The sequence below is a fragment of the Gigantopelta aegis genome, chromosome 4 (genome assembly GCF_016097555.1).
Source record: "Gigantopelta aegis isolate Gae_Host chromosome 4, Gae_host_genome, whole genome shotgun sequence".
NCBI lineage: Eukaryota > Metazoa > Mollusca > Gastropoda > Neomphalida > Peltospiridae > Gigantopelta > Gigantopelta aegis.
In genome coordinates this window covers 1,803-18,016 of record NC_054702.1, presented here as the reverse complement: position 1 = coordinate 18,016, position 16,214 = coordinate 1,803, and the positions used below count along the sequence as shown (strand labels likewise).

General features: G+C 39.1%; 2 protein-coding genes across 2 annotated transcripts in view; one reads left to right on the top strand and one right to left on the bottom strand.

Moving 5' to 3' along the window:
• The window catches only part of LOC121369714 (blood vessel epicardial substance-like), a 52,774-nt gene extending 41,728 nt beyond the window's left edge, over positions 1-11,046 (bottom strand). Inside the window, exon 1 of the mRNA XM_041494766.1 lies at positions 10,828-11,046. The gene's annotated coding sequence lies outside the window, so the exon portion shown is untranslated. The remainder of the gene's footprint in view (positions 1-10,827) is intronic.
• LOC121371972 (ribonuclease H-like) lies at positions 1,229-1,864 on the top strand. The gene has a single exon (XM_041498203.1). The coding sequence runs from the start codon at positions 1,229-1,231 to the stop codon at positions 1,862-1,864; it is 636 nt and encodes a 211-aa protein (XP_041354137.1).
• Positions 11,047-16,214: the final 5,168 nt, after the last annotated feature.

The window sequence follows — 16,214 nt, the reverse complement described above, 5'->3', positions numbered from 1 at the left end:
CAGCAAAGTGGAAAGAAGCCCACATCAGACCTATCCTTAAGAAAGGAAAATACAAGCAAGAGGCCAGAAGTTACAGGCCAATCAGTCTCCTCTGCTGCGTGAGTAAACTGATGGAAAGAGTCATAAACAAGCGACTTCTCTGGCATCTGGATTCCAACTCTATCCTGACTCCTACAGACAGGCTACCGACAGCACCACAGTACAGAAGATCAGCTGGCTTACCTTACCCAGGAAATCGAGAAAGCCTTCGAAGAGAAAACGAAAGTGCTTCCAGTCTTCTTTAACCTGTCAAAGGCCTTTGACACCGTCTATAAAGAGGGGCTGTTACTCAAACGTCTGGAAGCAGGTTTCAATGGGAAGATGCACAGATGGCTGAGTGATTACCAGTACCAACGCACTGCAAGAGTGGAGGTAGGTGACATAGTTGGCAACATCGTCAAAATGAGAGGAGTGCCCCAGGGAAGTGTGATATCACCAACCCTGTTCCCTGTCTACATAAATGACATCACAGCAACCATACCAAAGTACATCTCTAACACCCTATATGCTGATGACCTTGCTGTGTGGAGCTCCGAGGTGCATACATCAACTGCAACCTACAGAATCGAACTCACCATTAACAAAGTAAATGTTTGGACCAAAAAATGGGGACTCAACCAAACAAAAACAGTTTCAACACTATTTTACCTCTCCACTCAAAAGGAGAAAGTGAAGCTAAACCTTGAAGACCAGCCAGTGCCACAATAAGATACACCAACTGTCCTTGGACTGACACTAGATACACGGCTGACATGGAAGTCTCACATCGATGCCACAGAGGCAAGAGCTGTGAGGAAACTGTCATTAATGAAGAAACTGGCTGGGACAAACTGGGGTGCCAACTACAAGATCATCAAGCAGGTATACACTGGAACTATAAGACCTACCATGGAATATGCTCTCCAACCTGGACAACTGCTTCTAAAGCAAACAGGAATAAGTTGGATAAAGTGTAGCGCATGGGCCTCAGAATCATCCTTGGTGCTATGAAGAGCACTCCAATCATAGAAATGCAAAAAACAACAGACCTTGAGCCTCTGGAGTCCAAGCGAGAATATAAGGTCCTCATCCAAAGGGAAAAGATGAAAAGACTGTCGTCACACCCCCTACACCAAAAGCTCCATGATAAAAAAAAAAACCAGACTAAAAAGGCAAAGTGTCAACCACTATGTGAAGGGCCTGCAAACAAATGCATACTGATGTGCTCATGCAAAATGCCTGTCAATATGAAGAGCTTTCTCCAAATGTCTGGTCACCAACTCACCATCTCCCAGAAATCAAACTGGATGATCCAGGACTTACAACAAAGAGGGAGCAATCACCATCTCAACAGTTGGCACTCCCCCTAGAAATGATAGACAGGCTATATCCAAAGACAACCTGGATCCATGCATTCACAGATGGTTCAGCAGAGAATGCTATACGAAAAGGTGGAAGTGGAGAATACATCGGTAATCCAGATGGCTCCTCGGCTTCCCTCTCCATTCCAGTTGGTGAGCTAAGCTCGAACTACAGAGCAGAATTGCAAGCCCTGATTGCCGCGACAGAGCTTCTGATAGAGAAAGGAAAGAAACAGAATACAGTGCTTCTAACAGACTCCTTGTCAGCTCTCCAGTCACTTTCATCAGGACCCTCAGAACTTCTGATTAGACAACTGCAAGAAACATTTAATGCTCTTAATCAAAGCTGCAAGGTTATACTACAGTGGATCCCTGCACACGTAGGAGTTGCAGGCAAGGAAAAGGCCGACCAACTGGCCAAAGCAGGCAGCTGCCTTCCACAACTCAACTCTTCCATATCATACAGTGAAGCCAGCCAATCCTAAAGCGAAAATTCAAATGTGATTGGAAAACGAGGAATGGTGGATACAGCGCTGACTGTGACAGCATTAACCAACTAGACAGAAAAGAACAAACTTTAATGTTCCGTCTTCGCACTGGACATTGTGGCCTAAAGAAGCACCTAAAAAGGATAGCACTTGCAGAGGTGGCCCAACGTGAATGTGGTGCTGAAGAGCAAACACCGGAACACGTTCTACAAACCTGCCCGCACCTAGAAGAAATCCGACAGAAAGTTTGGACGGAAGGCACGTCCCTCAACACCAAACTATGGGGACCTGTCGACGACCTCTGGAAGACGGAAAACTTCATCGCCATATCCTCTAGATTACTGATATGATGGCCGAAAAAAGATTGACGCAAAAGAAGAAGAAGAAGAAGTTGTCCTCAAACAACTCATAACTAAAAGATAAAGTTTGGTTTGTTTAACGACACCACTAGAGCACATTGATTTACTAATAATCGGCTACTGGACGTCAAACATTTGGCAATTTTTAGACATATAGTCTTAAAGAGAAAACCCGCTACATTTTTCCATTAGTTGCAATGGATATGTTATATGCACCACCCCACAGACAGAATACCACATACCACGGTTTTTAATATACCAGTCGTGGTGTACTGGCTGGAACAAGATATAAACTAATTGGCCCATCGATGGGGATCGACCCTAGACTGACCGCGCATCAAGAGGTCAACTCATAATTATGCCTTAATGTTTATAATATTTGTGGTCGACACTCCACTAAATGGCACCTGGAACTTTTGTGTTCGCGTGAAGAATGGTACACTTTATATACCTAGATTAGCGAGTACGGTGAAACGATATCGAAGAATAGGCGCGTCGCTGTAAGAACGTTAATGTAGATGGGCTCTTCTATAGGGCTAGACATAGAAAATTCTACATGAGTGGCTTTTAGATACCATTTATCTTAGAACGAGTTGTTTTAACACGTATCTAACGAGCGAAAACGTGTTGGATACGTTTTTAAACAACGAGTTTGTAAGATATATGGTATCTAACGGTCAGGTAATATTTCGTACATCTTTTTGATATATAAATAATAATAATAATAATAATAATAATAATAATAATAATAAATACAGTTTAAAAGCAATTCAAACGTCTCTTCGAACTAAAAGCTGTTTACAGAGAAATCAGTTTCAGGTTAACCTGTACGTCACGGAGTAATCGACTTGGTGTTTCAATTGACAAATGCAGTGGTGACCTAGGTGGCCATCACTTTGGAGCAGCCAGTCGTATGCCTTTAGATTGTGATCACATGTATATGTGTTATTAGTATGTGTTATCAAAAATAACGCCAATAAATGTTGGTTGCTTTACTGTGGAATCGGAAAATAAAATGTTTTATATGTATATAATTATTTATACGTATATAAGTATTTTTTATAATTAATTATGTTTAATAAATGTTTTATATGTATATAATTAATTATTTATATGTATATAGGTATGTTTTATAATTAATTATGTGTTAATAAATGTTGTATATATATATATATATATATATATATATATATATATATATATATATATATATATATATATATATATATACACATATACATATACATATACACATATATATATATATATATATATATATATATATATATATATATATAGAGGTTATTACCAGAGTGTTTTTCGGTATCGTCAATATCATATATTAGGAATAAAAATTGTATTATGCGAGCCTCTAGCGAGCATAATACATTATTTTTATTCCTAATATATGATATTGACGATACCGAAATACACGAGGGTAATAATCTCTTTATCATATAAGCTCAAGCTTAATACAACGTGTTTTTGTAAACTCTACACGCAACTTTAATTCCAGTCCGCCATTACTAGATATTCAAATGACGTAAGAATATGTGGCGCGGTGTATTTTTGAATGGAAATGATGTCAAACTCGAATGACGTCATTTTGGATGTCTTACATCAAAATAAAGTTATGCCTAACGTTTTTTGTTTTCTGAACGCTGGACAGCTTTCAGTGTCAAATTGCCATTGAAATGTTTTTATTTGGTGACTATGAATGCATACGTCAATCATGGAGTGTCACCTAAGTACGTTTGCTTAAATGTCAATAAACCTAGTGCCGAGACCTCGACTAATTTACATCTAATTTGCAAAGTTATCAAATTCTTAAAGTATGTGATCACAAAAATATCACATACTTTGATTGCACTGAAAATGTAAGATATTATATGATAAATATAATTACTTATATGTATATAAGTATTTTTTTATAATTACTTATGTGTTAATAAATGTTTTATAAGTATACAATTAATTATTTATATGTATATAAGTCTTTTTTTTATAATTAATTATGTGCTAATGACACTCCGGAGTAAACATAATTCTCCTCTAAGTGTGATCTTTCGTGGTCGACCAGTTCTTTTGGCGTTCTCAACACTTCCGCTTATACAATATTTTTTCCACACTGATCGAATGGTAGACTCGGGCACCGTCAATAATTTGACAATTTCTGAGTTTCTGTGGCCATGCGATTTTAAGTCAACAATCAGTTGTTTTTTCTCGGTAGTGAGATCAAGGGAGCAGACGACTAATTCATGACGTCACCAGTGTAGCTACGTAAAAAAAAAAATATAAATAGGGATTGTATCAAAAGGCTTGGTTTTACGTAACTTGGGAAAAACACGCATTTTGCGGAAGGTAGAAAAGCGCTTCCGTGTTACTGACGTCATTTTCGCGAACACTTTTGATACGGCGATGTATAATTAATTATTTATATGTATATAAGTATTTTTTTATAACTAACTATATGTGTTAATAAATGTATTATATGTAAACTTAAATGTTTCATTTGTATATAATGGGTTTTTTAATGGATATAAATGTTAGTTCTGACAGTGACAGTAACTAAAGACGTGAGGCAGTTATTATCCAGAAAACAAACTTGCAAACCTCCCCTTTTAGTTACAACATGACCTCTTTGACTTGTTGGAGACGCCCCTAAGTTAGCGAGCCCTCACTTTTACTGCCCTTGTTCCGGTGACTGATTGCAGAAAACGTACAACAAACATCTGTTACACAATTAAACTGACAATGTGGCCGAAACACATTACACAGTGACTGATTGCAGAAACATACAACAAACATCTGTTACACAATTAAACTGACAATGTGGCCGAAACATATTACACAGTGACTGATTGCAGAAAACATACAACAAACATCTGTTATGTAACCGGATGTTTTAAATTGCATATCACATACACTACAATTTTAAAACAGTTTACATATATTTTATTCTTTCTAACTCTAATAGTGCAAAGCTGTTTCTTATTTTGTTTCTATTGTTTTCCTGTGTCTTTGGAATTGTCAGCTTGGGTTGTGTTCACCCTCAACTCAGTGTTCAGGCCAGGTAATCGTTCAATAGTAAGCCCATCTATTGTTTCTTTTGTTACCTGGTGTTCTCTGGAGTCAGAGACTTTTAAACATTCAAGCAAGACAGGTGGTTTTCAGCATTGCAAGTTTTATAGTTGATCACGTTCTGCACGGCACAGTTATTAACAGCACAGGTTATCAGTGATGTAGCACAACCAGCATCATTATTCAAACGACTTGACCCACAGTCGGGTCGTTATAGAGATATATATGTGTGTGCGAATGTTTTTATAAACATCGGGATCTTCACATCCCTCCAGGGGATCCCTGAATAAAGACCTTAAACCCTAGCTGCAGTCTTCTTTGCTATATATAGAACCTTCGGTAACAGTTACACAATTAAACTGACAATGTGGCCGAAACACATTACACAGTGACTGATTGCAGAAAACATACAACAAACATCTGTTACACAATTAAACTGACAATGTGGCCGAAACACATTACACAGTGACTGATTGCAGAAAACATACAACAAACATAAACTGACAATGTGGCCGAAACACATTACACAGTGACTGATTGCAGAAACATACAACAAACATCTGTTACACAATTAAACTGACAATGTGTCCGAAACACATTACACAGTGACTGATTGCAGAAAACTTACAACAAACATCTGTTACACAATTAAACTGACAATGTAGCCGAAACACATTACACAGTGACTGATTGCAGAAAACATATAACAAACATCTGTTACACAATTAAACTGACAATGTGGCCGAAACACATTATACAGTGACTGATTGCAGAAAACATACAACAATCATCTGTTACACAATTAAACTGACAATGTGGCCGAAACACATTACACAGTGACTGATTGCAGAAAACTTACAACAAACATCTGTTACAGAATTAAACTGACAATGTGGCCGAAACACATTACACTGTGACTGATTGCAGAAAACATACAACAAACATCTGTTACACAATTAAACTGACACTGTGGCCGAAACACATTACACTGTGGCTGATTGCAGAAAACATACAACAAACATCTGTTACAGAATTAAACTGACAATGTGGCCGAAACACATTAGGCCTACACAGTGACTGATTGCAGAAAACATACAACAAACATCTGTTACACAATTAAACTGACATTGTTGTCGAGGCAATGTCTGTCGTGTATTTATTTCTTTGTAAAGTCACGATTCAGAGAAAGATTAAAATGTCAATCAAACGTTCGGACGATAATCTCCAAATTACGAGCACCAGCTAGATGTTCTGTGCTGTCATTCAACGCCGCGATATGTGGATGTGCTGACACCGCGATATGAGGACGTGCTGACACCGCGATATGAGGACGTGCTGACACCGCGTGGGGACTCGTGACCTGGATCACCAGTCGCAAAACGCGGTAAGCGGAGAAATGGGGAAATCTACCAGTTACCCGATAGTGACAGGACTGCCAGATGATAGTGAGAGGACTGCCAGATGATAGATTACTGTGACATGATTGAGATATGATAGTGAGACTATTGTGATATAATAGTGAGATGTACGTGAGGTGCTAGTGAGATGAATGTAAGATGATAGCGAAATGATAGTGTGATGATCGTGAGATGATTGTGAGATGATAAGATGATAGTGAGATGATTGTGACATGCTAGATAACTGTGAGATTATTGAGAGATGATGACAGTGAAATGATTGTGAGACGACTGTAGATGATTGTGAGATGATATCAAGATAACTGTGATTATTGTGAGATAAAAGCGAAATGATTGTGATATGATAGTGAGATGATTGTGACAGGATGATTGTGAGATGATGATAGTGAGAGGACTGTGAGATGATCAATATGAACACAGATATGCCAGAACTTACACACGTATCTGCAAACACACACACGTGTGGGTTCACATGCATTCACGAATATCGTTGGTTCTAAACGCCTAATAAATGGTCATTTGTTACATTTGGAAAACAATGTTATTAATCACTTTATACATTATTATCTACAAGTTAGCTAACTTACTGAGTCCCCCCACCCCGCCACGTTCCTAATATTCCGTTCTGTCCCTCTCCGCCATCTGTTAAAATATATTCCATGGTTCCTAAATGTTACGTAGTCTTAATTGTGTTGATATTTACATGGACATGTCGACAAAAGGATTTCTCGTAATATCTAGAATAAACCAATAAAAGCGAAACGCTTTCTTACACGCGAGAGGCAGGTAATTCGTTAACAGACCCTGGAGCTTCGTTCTGCGAACACTGGCTGCACATAGTAATCGTATAATCGAGGCATTCGACGATTTAGTTTGAATCAAATACAATTGGCGTGTCTTTTGTTTGTGCAGTACGTTGGTGGCGACAGAGGTTCTTTGTTTTATCTCGATGTGTGTGGTGTTTGTTTTGGTGGGTGTTGTGGGGCATAGGTGTATGGGCTTCCGTTTTGTGTGTGTGTGGTGGGGGGGGGGGGGGGGGCAGGCTGATTGTTTCCCGAATTAAACAAAAATGTCCAAATCTTGAAAACAACATTTATTCATTATAATATTACGCCAAACGCTGTATAGGGTTCCAACCGAATCACTTGTTTGTTTTTGTTTTGTTTTTAGGGAGGAGTGATTTCTAAGGTAATTATACAGAACAAAACCAGTAAAATTGCTATGCATCAAGTTACTATAAAATACTGTCTTCTATTGGAAAGTTTCAAATGGCTGAAATAAAATTCCTGTAAAATTCTGGTAGACAGTCGAATTTCGACTTCTGTCACACAGTAACGTCTTGTGTTACTATACAAATTACAGAAAATTACCGACAACACTGCTGCTAATAATTTACTGTTGTTATTACTATTATTCTATTTTGGGGGGTATTGTTTTTTGTTTGTTTTGTTCTTGCAGATTATATGTTGTTTGTAATGCCTAAAGCCTGGTTACTATGGTAAAACTAGAGCCGAACAACGATAATAGTTAGCTAGTTATACGTCACACATATCTCTACCGTTCAACCTTTTAATTACTCGCCATGTGGCAACGTCTTAAACACGTGCCATTTTAAACAAGCGGCTCTGTATTAGTTAACAGCCAACATCGGTAAATACTAGTATATTCGCACCACGTTTTGTGTGTTTGCTTCGTTGAGGTATTTCTTTGTTTAGTTTCTTAGATTTTTTATTTTATTTTATTTTTTATTTTTTGTTGGGGAGGGGGGGGGGGGGGGTGATATCATCCTAACCAGTGCCTCACGAATAGTAATGCACGGGGCACATTAAGGAAATACTTTTCTTAAAACCACACTAACTACGTCCCTCCGGATTACACGACTAGCGGGTTAAAGGCCATGGTAGTTGCCGTTCTGTCTATGGACAATACGCATATAAAATATCTCTATGTGGCGACAATGGGTTTCCTCTCCCGCCAAGTTAAGTGTCGAAGTAACACTATAACGCCAAATTAATGTTCAATAAAAGTAATGTCTGTTTAAAACCACAAGTTTAAAATCTCAGCGTTTCGTCAACTAAATGTTGACATCGTCAGGAGAAAACTAAACATACAACGAAGAGTTCAGCCAAATTAATGTTCCAATGTTAAAACACTTATGTTTTTCACAATAGCTGTAGTTTCAGTTTTCAAACTCTGCAAGACTGATGGTATTTAGTTTGAAATCTCATAAATTGGCCTTCTATACCTTGTTCAAGCTGCTTGCATAGTTTGAAGAATTGTCACGAAAGGTGACGCCAAACTGGTCAGATCAGGTCAGGTCATAGGGCTTTACGTGCACATTCAGAGCAAGCTGTTGTAGCGCACACCTGTCTTGGGTACAGGACAGGAAAGGTGGGTGGAGGAGGGACCGCCTGCACTGGCAGATGCAAGTGAGCACCAGCAGCCCGACCGTGGTCGGTAGCAGGCGGAGGGGGGGGGGGGGGGGGGGGGGGGGTAATGGTGCTATGGAATTTTGAATGGAGCAAGAATTATGCCAAAAGAGAAAAGGTGCGCAAGTTTGATTGAGGAATTTGGGCGCAATTTTGAACGGTCGGTCAAAACGAAAGTTCCGGAGCTAATATGGCCTCAGACCACAATTAATTTCGCTATATGTTTCTATATAGCCTTAGTGGCTATAACATTTTTATTAATATCAGCAGGCCCGTGAAGTTTTGTATGTACCTTTGCCTGCATGGGGGACACATACCCTGAAAAGGACAACCCCTGTTGTCCAGCTCTTTCTCCCAGCATATTGGTTTAAACAGACACACCCTCTAAACCAGGCCGGAGTACACCCATTTTACACAAAAAGCACTACTTTTGCATGGGCCGGAATTACCACAAACAAGTCATCAATGTCAACAAGTTACACATGTTTACAAACTACATGCTATCCCCTGTCACTTCAGTCAAACAGTTGCCACTTCATAGCTGTCTGCCATGAAATAATCACAGTCAAACAGCAGACTACTTGCGCGGTGAAACTTCCGGATTTTGGACAACCAAATGGGAAGATAACTGTAATCTGAGGCCATATAGGTTTTGACATTAGTGAATCGAGAGCAGTTTGTTAATTAGACCTCTATGATGCTGTGGTGTCTCCCTAGGTTGCCCATAGGGCCCGCCAAACTGGTGCTTTCTTTGCCAAGCAACTCGCATCAAAAGCAAGGCTCAGTAAACATGGTCATTTTTAATTTTAATTTTTGCAGAATGTTTGTTGTGGTTACATATCACCGTGGGGGACGCGACGTAGCACGGTGGTAAAGCGGTCACTTGATGTCGGTCTAGGAACGGACAGAACATTACTGAAGTCTTCAATCGATACTTTGTTCTTCTTGGGTCTAGACTTAAAGCTTTGTAAGTATGGACCCGGTCTCGTCCTTACAATGGACTTCACAAATCCAGCAAACGTCGCTCAAGTCTCGAGCCTGGATATTCAGTTTATAGAAATTAACCATTACTGTTCGAAACTGTTCATTATAGCAACAGATCCAGATATGGTGTCATATAGAACCAGTTTTAGGCTACTATTAAGCCGATAGCGTATAACACAAGTTTGTTAAAATTGTTGTTGTGTTTGTTGACAGTTTTAACTGAAACCTTCGTGAGTATAATTAAAATTTATTTTGTTTAACGACACTACTAGAGCACCTCGATTTACCAAATATCAGCTACTAGAGGTCAAGCATTTGGTATTTCTAACACACTAGTAGCCTTAGAGTAAACCTGCTATATGTTTTGGTCAGCAGCAAGGGGTATTTTTGCTTTTGCTAATAGACAGGGCAGTACATACCACAGCATTTTATACACTGGTTGGGATACAATCAGAGAATGGGTACACCGATGAAGTTCGATCCTATAAGCTCTAGCGACTTAGACAGACCCCGCCCCTGACATGGGTGAGATGCACGTCAGTTTAAAAACAACAACATAATCTGCTGGTACAGTGCGTCCAGCCCCGGTCCCCACCTTCCAAATGGATCCGCTACTAGCGTCAAACATTATGAAACAATCCATTACCCATCTTTAATTTCCTTAACTAAAACACAAACAGTAAGCTTACCTTCCGGTGAAGTTCGCCAAGGCAACGGTTATCTCAGGAAGTCGAGCCGTCTGTCTCCCCGCCGCGATGCCGTTTCTCCGTGGCCTACCTGTGCCAGATCAAGTCGTAATCACTGTTTGCCCGAAGTGCTTGCAACCAGCGGGGTAATGGAAAGCTCGGAAAGTAATAATTCTGCAACTCGAGGTTACGCTTTGTTAGTTATCTTGTGAGGCAGGTTGGTTTACAGTCATACAAAAGATTCCACAGAGTGAAAATCGATAACTCTGTGGGCTGCCAGCGTAGCGCGACCTGTAGACTGGCGACACATTTCCCTGTGATTGCAAACACCAGTGTGTTCAGTGGTTCGAAGTCGCGCAGTCCTAAATTGCGCGTTGCCTGTAGTTGAAACGTAAAGTCGCACACTATTACATTACGCTTTACATCTTGTTGAAACTCAAAGTCGCACAGTCCTACATTACGCTTTACCTCTTGTTGAAAATTAAAGTAGCACATTTCTACATTGCGCTTTAACTCTTGTTGAAACTAAAAATAGCACAGTTCTACATTACGCTTTAACTCTTGTTGAAACATAAAGTAGCACAGTCCTACATTGCGATTTACCTCTTGTTGAAACTTAAAGTCACGCAGTTCTACATTGCGCTTTACCTCTTGTTGAAACTAAAAATAGTACATTCCTACATTGCGCTTTACCTCTTGTTGAAACTTAAAGTAGCACAGTTCTACCTTACGCTTTACCTCTTGTTGAAACTTAAAGTAGCACAGTCCTACATTGCGCTTTACCTCTTGTTGAAACTTAAAGTAGCACAGTCCTACATTACACTTTACCTCTTGTTGAAAGTTAAAGTCGGGCAGTTCTACATTACGCTTTACCTCTTATTGAAAGTTAAAGTCGCGCAGTTCTACATTACGCTTTACCTCTTGTTGAAACTTAAATTAGCACAGTCCTACATTACACTTCACCTCTTGTTGAAAGTTAAAGTCGCACAGTTCTACATTGCGCTTTACCTCTTGTTGAAACTTAAAGTAGCACAGTTCTACATTGCACTTTACCTCTTGTTGAAAGTTAAAGTCGCACAGTTCTACATTGCGCTTTACATCTTGTTGAAACTTAAAGTAGCACAGTCCTACATTACACTTTACCTCTTGTTGAAAGTTAAAGTCGGGCAGTTCTACATTACGCTTTACCTCTTATTGAAAGTTAAAGTCGCGCAGTTCTACATTACGCTTTACCTCTTGTTGAAACTTAAATTAGCACAGTCCTACATTACACTTCACCTCTTGTTGAAAGTTAAAGTCGCACAGTTCTACATTGCGCTTTACCTCTTGTTGAAACTTAAAGTAGCACAGTTCTACATTGCACTTTACCTCTTGTTGAAAGTTAAAGTCGCACAGTTCTACATTGCGCTTTACATCTTGTTGAAACTTAAAGTAGCACAGTCCTACATTACACTTTACCTCTTGTTGAAAGTTAAAGTAGCACATTTCTACATTGCGCTTTACCTCTTGTTGAAAATTAAAGTCGTGCAGTCCTACATTACACTTTGCCGCAAGTTGAAACTTAAATTAGCACAGTCCTACATTACACTTTACCTCTTATTGAAAGTTAAAGTCGCACAGTTCTACATTGCGCTTTCCCTCTTGTTGAAAGTTAAAGTCGCACAGTTCTACATTGCGCTTTACCTCTTGTTGAAACTTAAAGTAGCACAGTCCTATATTACACTTTACCTCTTGTTGAAACTTAAATTAGCACAGTCCTACATTACACTTTACCTCTTATTGAAAGTTAAAGTCGCACAGTTCTACATTGCGCTTTCCCTCTTGTTGAAAGTTAAAGTCGCACAGTTCTACATTGCGCTTTACCTCTTGTTGAAACTTAAAGTAGCACAGTCCTACATTACACTTTACCTCTTGTTGAAAGTTAAAGTAGCACATTTCTACATTGCGCTTTACCTCTTGTTGAAAATTAAAGTCGTGCAGTCCTACATTACACTTTGCCGCAAGTTGAAACTTAAAGTCACGCAGTTCTACATTGCACTTTACCTCTTGTTGAAACTTAAAGTAGCACAGTCCTACATTACGCTTTACCTCTTGTTGAAAGTTAAAGTCGGGCAGTTCTACATTACGCTTTACCCCTTATTGAAAGTTAAAGTCGCACAGTTCTACATTACGCTTTACCTCTTGTTGAAAGTTAAAGTCGCGCAGTTCTACATTGCGCTTTACCTCTTGTTGAAACTTAAAGTACCACAGTCCTACATTACACTTTACCTCTTGTTGAAACTTAAAGTAGCACAGTCCTACATTACGCTTTACCTCTTATTGAAAGTTAAAGTCTCGCAGTTCTACATTGCGCTTTACCTTTTGTTGAAACTTAAATTAGCACAGTCCTATATTACACTTTACCTCTTGTTGAAAGTTAAAGTAGCACATTTCTACATTGCACTTTACCTCTTGTTGAAAATTAAAGTCGCGCAGTCCTACATTACACTTTGCCGCAAGTTGAAACTTAAAGTCACGCAGTTCTGCATTGCACTTTACCTCTTGTTGAAACTTAAAGTAGCACAGTCCTACATTACGCTTTACCTCTTGTTGAAAGTTAAAGTCGGAAAATTCTACATTATGCTTTACCTCTTATTGAAAGTTAAAGTCGCACAGTTCTACATTACGCTTTACCTCTTGTTGAAAGTTAAAGTCGCACAGTTCTACATTGCGCTTTACCTCTTGTTGAAACTTAAAGTACCACAGTCCTACATTACACTTTACCTCTTGTTGAAACTTAAAGTAGCACAGTCCTACATTACGCTTTACCTCTTATTGAAAGTTAAAGTCTCGCAGTTCTACATTGCGCTTTACCTCTTGTTGAAACTTAAATTAGCACAGTCCTATTTTACACTTTACCTCTTGTTGAAAGTTAAAGTAGCACATTTCTACATTGCACTTTACCTCTTGTTGAAAATTAAAGTCGCGCAGTCCTACATTACACTTTGCCGCAAGTTGAAACTTAAAGTCGCGCAGTTCTACATTGCGATTTACCTCTTGTTGAAACTAAAAATAAATCAATCCTACATTGCGCTTTACCTCTTGTTGAAACTTAAAGCAGCACAGTTCTACATTACGCTTTACCTCTTGTTGAAACTAAAAATAGCACAGTTCTACATTGCGCTTTACCTCTTGTTGAAACTTAAAATAGCACAGTTCTACATTGCGCTTTACTTCTTGTTGAAACTTAAAGTCGCACAGTCCTACATTGCGCTTTACCTCGTTGAAACTAAAAATAGCACAGTCCTACATTGCGCTTTACCTCTTGTTGAAACTTAAAGTCGCGCAGTTCTACATTGCGCTTTACCTCTTGTTGAAAATTAAAGTCGTGCAGTCCTACATTACACTTTGCCGCAAGTTGAAACTTAAAGTAGCACAGTCCTACATTGCGCTTTACCTCTTGTTGAAAGTTAAAGTAGCACAGTTCTACACTGCACTTTACCTCTTGTTGAAAGTTAAAGTCTCGCAGTTCTACATTGCGCTTTACCTCTTGTTGAAACTTAAATTAGCACAGTCCTACATTACACTTTACCTCTTGTTGAAAGTTAAAGTAGCACATTTCTACATTGCACTTTACCTCTTGTTGAAAATTAAAGTCGCGCAGTCCTACATTACACTTTGTCGCAAGTTGAAACTTAAAGTCGCGCAGTTCTACATTGCGATTTACCTCTTGTTGAAACTAAAAATAAATCAATCCTACATTGCGCTTTACCTCTTGTTGAAACTTAAAGCAGCACAGTTCTACATTACGCTTTACCTCGTGTTGAAACTAAAAATAGCACAGTTCTACATAGCGCTTTACCTCTTGTTGAAACTTAAAATAGCACAGTTCTACATTGCGCTTTACCTCTTGTTGAAACTTAAAGTCGCACAGTCCTACATTGCGCTTTACCTCGTTGAAACTAAAAATAGCACAGTCCTACATTGCGCTTTACCTCTTGTTGAAACTTAATGTCGCGCAGTTCTACATTGCGCTTTACCTCTTGTTGAAACTTAAAGTAGCACAGTCCTACAATGCGCTTTACCTCTTGTTGAAACTAAAAATAGCACAGTTCTACATTGCGCTTTACCTCTTGTTGAAACTAAAAATAGCACAGTCCTACATTGCGCTTTACCTCTTGTTGAAACTTAAAGTAGCACATTTCTACATTGCGTTTTACCTCTTGTTGAAATTAAAATGGCGTAGTCCTACATTAAGCTTTACTTCTTGTTGAAAATTATATTAAAGTTTATGTTTAGACTTCTCACTTTTTTTTCTTGAGTGTCCTTGTGTCTACAGAAACTCAAGCTATTTTAGATTCGTTGATGATACTGATAATGTTTTACATTCGTGGGCGTATGAACTACTATCATTATATGGCGTTAGTGCGAAGCCCTTCGTACAAAGGAGTGTTACGCGGATATTTTGTTAAACATTATCACATTGAATTCGTCTAATTACAAGGCTTTACTTCTTCATTCATTGCTGGAAGAAGCAATGCAGTTATTAACGTCGCTTTTTGGCGTCACGTCTTTCAACCAATCCATGCATTCACGTTATCATGTGTCTCAACTGAGAACATAATAAACGTTATCTCGCCTTCTGATAATGGTTTTAAAATTTGATTCTGGTGTAAATTTTAGAACATTTTTCTGTGCTGTGGCCAATGGAGGGGCAGGCATATTTATCAAGCTCCCTTCAAGAAATACCCTAACTGCAAAAGTACCAACCGGCACCCACAGTTCCAACTACAATGCAGAAACCCATGCACTTATTCAGGCTGCTACAATGATCAAGGATGCAAAAGAAGACTGTCAACAAGTTGTCTTCCTCACAGATGCTCTCTCAGTCCTACAAGCCTTGCAAGGGGAAAAACTTCCTCACCTGAATGAAGCCATGCAAGAGGTAGCAAAGGAAAGACGAGTAGCTCTACAGTGGATCCCAGCACATTGTGGGATTCCAGGAAATGAGGAAGCAGACAGGCTAGCCAAGCTAGGAGCTAATCATGTACAGCCCAGCAACAACATTAGCTTCTCAGAGAAGAAAACCTTGATAAAGGCAGCCAACAGACCCAGGACAGAACAAGATGATTACCACCTTCTCAGTCGCTTGGAACAAGTAACTCTGTTGAGACTCCGGACAGGCCACAACCGACTGAATGCTCACATGTTCAGAAAGTTTAAACTTGCAGCAACACCAACCTGCAGTTGTGGCCTGGAAGACCAAACAGCAGAACACATCTTACAGGCGTGTCCAATTCATCAAGACCTGAGACAAGCTGAGTGGCCAATCGAAACTGCCATACACACCAAACTCTATGGAAAGAGAGGCGAACTGGAAAAAACAGCTCATTTTATCTTACAGACTGGAC

Bases quoted from the DNA above. Each gene is read 5' to 3' on its own strand.
- LOC121371972 (XM_041498203.1), top strand. From the start codon at position 1,229: ATGCATACTGATGTGCTCATGCAAAATGCCTGTCAATATGAAGAGCTT.